This window comes from Nomascus leucogenys, chromosome 3, assembly GCF_006542625.1.
Source record: "Nomascus leucogenys isolate Asia chromosome 3, Asia_NLE_v1, whole genome shotgun sequence".
Classification (NCBI taxonomy): domain Eukaryota; kingdom Metazoa; phylum Chordata; class Mammalia; order Primates; family Hylobatidae; genus Nomascus; species Nomascus leucogenys.
In genome coordinates this window covers 70,872,351-70,877,336 of record NC_044383.1, presented here as the reverse complement: position 1 = coordinate 70,877,336, position 4,986 = coordinate 70,872,351, and the positions used below count along the sequence as shown (strand labels likewise).

At 44.5% G+C, this 4,986-nt stretch overlaps 1 protein-coding gene across 1 annotated transcript; it reads left to right on the top strand.

The window, feature by feature from the left end:
- Nucleotides 1-415: 415 nt before the first annotated feature.
- Nucleotides 416-670, top strand: LOC100587245 (40S ribosomal protein S27-like). Its single transcript, XM_012509474.2, has one exon. The coding sequence runs from the start codon at nt 416-418 to the stop codon at nt 668-670; it is 255 nt and encodes an 84-aa protein (XP_012364928.2).
- Nucleotides 671-4,986: the final 4,316 nt, after the last annotated feature.

Genomic DNA, 4,986 nt, shown 5'->3' with positions numbered 1-4,986 from the left:
CTGGGTGTGTTGAATCCTGGTCTTAGAGTCACCATCCACCTGTAGACAAAATCCACATAAAACAACTACAATTCCAACTTTTGACTGCATCCGGGTGTGAGATTCAGAAGCTCAACAGTTTTCTGTATCCATGCAGGAGGGTGACAATTTTTATGATGGGCTGAAAGTACATGCGAGAATTAAAACCTCAACTTATTCTGGCCCTCTTATGACACTCTCTGTACCACCCGAGGGCTTTACATTGAATGCGTGAGAGTCACAATCCCCTGTGAGATATTACCACTGGTATAAATTCATGATCTTTCCTGTTGCCCTAAGCTTAGGAATGACAGTCAACGTCTCTCCTATTTGCTGGGTCCAGGTATGAAAGTCATTGCTGTGCTTTCCGGCTGTGACGACCTACCCACACAAGAACATGCCTCTCACAAAGGATCTCCTCCATCCCTCTCCAGAAGAGGAGAAGAGGAAACACAAGAAGAAACGCCTGGTGCAGAGCCCCGTTTCCTACTTCATGGATGTGAAATGCCCAGGATGCTATAAAATCACCACGGTCTTTAGCCATGCACAAACGGTAGTTTTGTGTGTTGGCTGCTCCGCTGTCCTCTGCCAGCCTATGGGAGGAAAAGCAAGGCTTACAGAAGGTTGTTCCTTCAGGAGGAAGCAGCACTGAAAGCACTCTGAACCAAGATGAGTGGGAAACCATCTCAATAAATGCATTTTGGATAAAAAAAAAAAAAAAGAAAGTCATTGCTGTGTCTCTTAGTTGGATTTTATGAGTCACCCTCCCACCTGTGGCTGGATCGACACATGACATTAAAAATTCCAACTGTGGACTGGATCTGTAAGTGAGATTCAGGACCTCACCAGTGGGTTCTGTCCATGTGTGTGGGTGACAATTCTTACTGTTTGATGGGTGTGCATTTGAGAGTCACAATCTCAAATTTTGCTGAGTTATGTATCTGTACAGCCTGAGGGCATTATACAATATTAGTGAGCCCAAGGGCATTATACAATATTAGGTAATCTTCTGTGACATTTATACAAGTAGAAAACCCAAAACTTTACCTGTTACCCTAAGCCTAGGTACAAGCACCAACGTATCTTCTATTGGTGGGTTTATTGTGCAAGTGCACTGGGTTCAGAAATTTTCCACTATCCAACCGGTGGAATAGGTTCAGGTGTGAGACTCAGGACCTCACCAGTAAACTCGGCCTATGTGTGAGAGTGAAAATTCAAACCATTGGCTAGGTGTGTATAGGAGAGTCACAATGTCACCTGTGTACTCAGTCTTGTAATGATATGCTGTATTGCCCAAAAGCTTTGTACTATGGGTGTGAGTGTCATAATCTTCTGTTACCTTCCTACAAGTAAAAGACCTAGACCCCTAAGCCTACCTACCAGAGTCAACATCTCTCTTATTGGCTGGGCCCATGTTTGAGAGTCATCACCATTCCCGTGAGCTGAATCCAGAAATGAGTCACCATCCCACTTCTGGCAACATATACATATGACAGTCACAATTCCAGCTGTTGACTGCATTCACTCATGAGACTCAGGACCTCAACACCGATCTTTGTCCATGTGTTATAGTGACAATAGTAACTGTGGTCTGGTTGTCTGGGATTGCATAAAAGAATAAAAATCTCATCTGTGTGCTGGACCACGTCAGATGGGATTACTTCACAATCTTATCTGTGGGAAAGGCTAAGAAATGAGAATAACATCACCTGAATTCTTCACCTGAAATATGTCACAATCTCCCCTATGGGCAAGGCCCAGGCTGGAGAATCAGATCACTTGCATACAGGGCCCAGTGACATATTATATTTTCTCTAGGCACAGCCCAGGCAGGAGAGTCACAACATTTGGGTGCTGGGCTCAGAGATATGTCACAATCCCTTTTTTGGGCATGTCTCCTGCAACAGAGAAGAGGCACATTATGTAGAAAATTGGTTCAGGGATTTGTCACAATGTCCCCTTTGGGTGGTGCACAGGCAGGTGAGGAGAGTCAAATCACCCAGATAATGGAACTAGCAATATGTCACCACGCCCCCGATGGAAGGGCAAAGACAAGAAAGTCACATAACCTAGGTGAGAAATCCGTCAGGTTTTCTCACCCAGATATATGTCATAATCACTCCAGTGGGCAGGGCCTACACATGAGAGTCACATCACATAAATGCTGAGCCTAGCGATATGTCACAATCCCCACTGTGTACACGTCCCAGAATCAAGTAAGGAGTCACATCATCTACATGTTGGGACCAAAGATATGTATCAATGACACCTGCGGGCAGGGGCCAGGCAGAAGAGCCACAGCACCTGTGTGCTGGACCCTGTGATAAGTTACTATTTATCTGTTGGCATTGCCCAGTCAGAAGAGGCAAATCTATCCACCTGGGTGCTGGGCCCAGTGATATGTCACAATGTCTTCCATAGGCAAAGCCCAGGTAACAGAGGAGACTCACATCAAATAGTTGATGGGCCCAGACATATTTCACAATGCCCCCTGTGAGCAGGGTCCAGGCAGGAGACTCACATCACCTTTGTGCTGGGCCACTATCTTTTGTGTGAGCAGAACATAGGAAAATGAGAAGCGTTGGCCAGGTGCGGTGGCTCATGCCTGTAATCCCAGCACTTTTGGAGGCTGAGGAGGGTGGATCACCTGAGATCAGGAGTTCGAGACCAGCCTGACCAACAAGGTGAAGCCCCGTCTCTACTAAAAATACAAAATACACCAAGTGTGGTGGCAGGGGCCTGAAGTCCCAGCTACTCAGGAGGCTGAGACGGAAGAATTACTTGAACCCAGGAGCGGAGGTTGCAGTGACCCAAGACTGCACTACTGCACTCCAGCCTGGATGACTGAGTGAGACTCCATCTCAAAAAAAAAAAAAAAAAAAATAGAGAAGCGTCACATCAGCTGAGTGCTGAGCCCACATATGTCCCAATCCCCCTGTGAGCAGAATCCATGCAGAAGAAGAGAGTCAAAATACATGGGTGATGAGCACAGATATCTTTCACAATGTCCCCTGTAGGAAAGGGAGAGGCGGAAGTGTAACATCACTTGAGTGTTCGAGAGTGGAATATGTCAAAATAGCCAACCACGGTGAAACCCCGTCTCTACTAAAAATACAAAAAATTAGCCGGGCGTGGTGGCGGGCGCCTGTAGTCCCAGCTACTCGGAGAGGCTGAGGCAGGAGAATGGCGTGAACCCGGGAGGCGGAGCTTGCAGTGAGCCGAGATCGCGCCACTGCACTCCAGCCTGGGTGACAGAGCGAGACTCCGTCTCAAAAAAAAAAAAAAAAAAAAAATATTATGGTAATATAGTTATTTGCATATGTGCCATAAGCATGTTTTCTTTTGCAACAGGGCACAATTGGAGACACTGGTAATTTCACCAAACTGACTGGAATTGAGTGCTTTCCTTGAAGAAATCGTACTGAATTTGTAGAGTCAATATAAGCCTTTTGGGAAACCTGGCCTCCGACTTTGTCTCCACAGTCCCTGTGCAGGGTTCCTTTCCCATGGTAAGTAAGGAATGTCATTTCTTTTTTTTCTTTATTTTGTTTTAAAGACAGAGTTTCCTTCTATCACCCAGCCAGGGTTACAATGGTATAATTTCAACTCACTGCAACCTCTGCTTCCCAGGTTCAAGTGATCCTCCTGCCTCAGCTGCCTGAGTAACTGAGACTACAGGTGCATGCCACCACACCCAGCTAATATTAGTATTTCATGTCAAGATGGGTTTTCATCATGTTGACCAGGCTGGTCTTGAACTGCTGACCTCAGGTGATTCACTCACCTTGGCCTCCCACAGTGCTGGGATTACAAGTGTGAGCCACCATGCCTGGCCAGGAATGTCTCTTTCTGACAGAACCAGGAGCCTGAAGTTATCTTGGGACCCCAAGAAGAGAGAAACTCACCCAACTCATAGGTATTTAATGGTACAAACCCATGGCTGGGCTTGGCTTTTAAAAAGTCTTTTCTGATATTCCTTTAATGGAACATAGTTATATCAAAGCCAATTTTTAAAACATACGTGAAAAATAATTATTTTTGCTGCATTTTATACAAATAATCAGGCCAAGTATAAGACTAAAGCTTTTTATGCAAGTAAATCAGTTTTACCATGATTTGTCTTTAATAGAAATGGAAGACTGGAGAGAGAAAAAAATTATGTTTCAAGAACTATAGTACACCTGTTATTAGACATTAGTCTCATTTGTTTTTTTTTGAGTATTTTCCCTGTATTTAGACTAATTCTGCTTATTCCTGTGAACACACCAGTGATCTCTGACTGCAGCTGTAAAGAAACAAGAGAGATGGATAATATAAAAATCCAGATCAGGGACTAGGTGCAGTGGCTCCTGCCTGTAATCCCAGCACTTTGGGAGGCCGAGGTGGGTGGATTACGAGGTCAGGAGTTCGAGACCAGTTTTGCCAACATGGTGAAACTCTGTCTCTACTAAAAATACAAAAATTAGGGAGTGGTGGCACATCCCTGTAATCCCAGCTACTTGGGAGGCTAAGGCAGGAGAATCACTTGAACCCAGGAGGCAGAGTTTCAGTGAGTGGAGATTGTGCCACTGCACGCCAGCCTACCCAACAGAGCGAGACTCCATCTCAATAAATAAATAAATAAATAAATAAATCCAGATCACTATTCTAACTGTGAACACATATTGGAATCAGGTAGCAAACCCGTATCAGCTTCGTTCCAACATCTGCCCTTATTTAGTTTATTTGGGATAATTTTACTTATTTTGCTTTACTGTTGTGGATTATATTGTTGTTGTGCTCTTTGTGTAGAAATGCAGGATAAGCTTGCTCAATGTTTTCTTAAATAGAACACTTAATTTTGCAGATATCATCTTTTGGTAAGAACTCAAGGGTTATAAATGGCCCTTGTCATACTGATGCTTTCTCACCTGGCTGGACACAGTGGTTCACGCCTGTAATCCTAGCACTTTGGGAGGCCAAGATAGG

What these genes read in the sequence shown, in the direction of transcription:
- LOC100587245 (XM_012509474.2), top strand. Translation starts at nt 416, where the DNA reads ATGCCTCTCACAAAGGATCTCCTCCATCCCTCTCCAGAAGAGGAGAAG.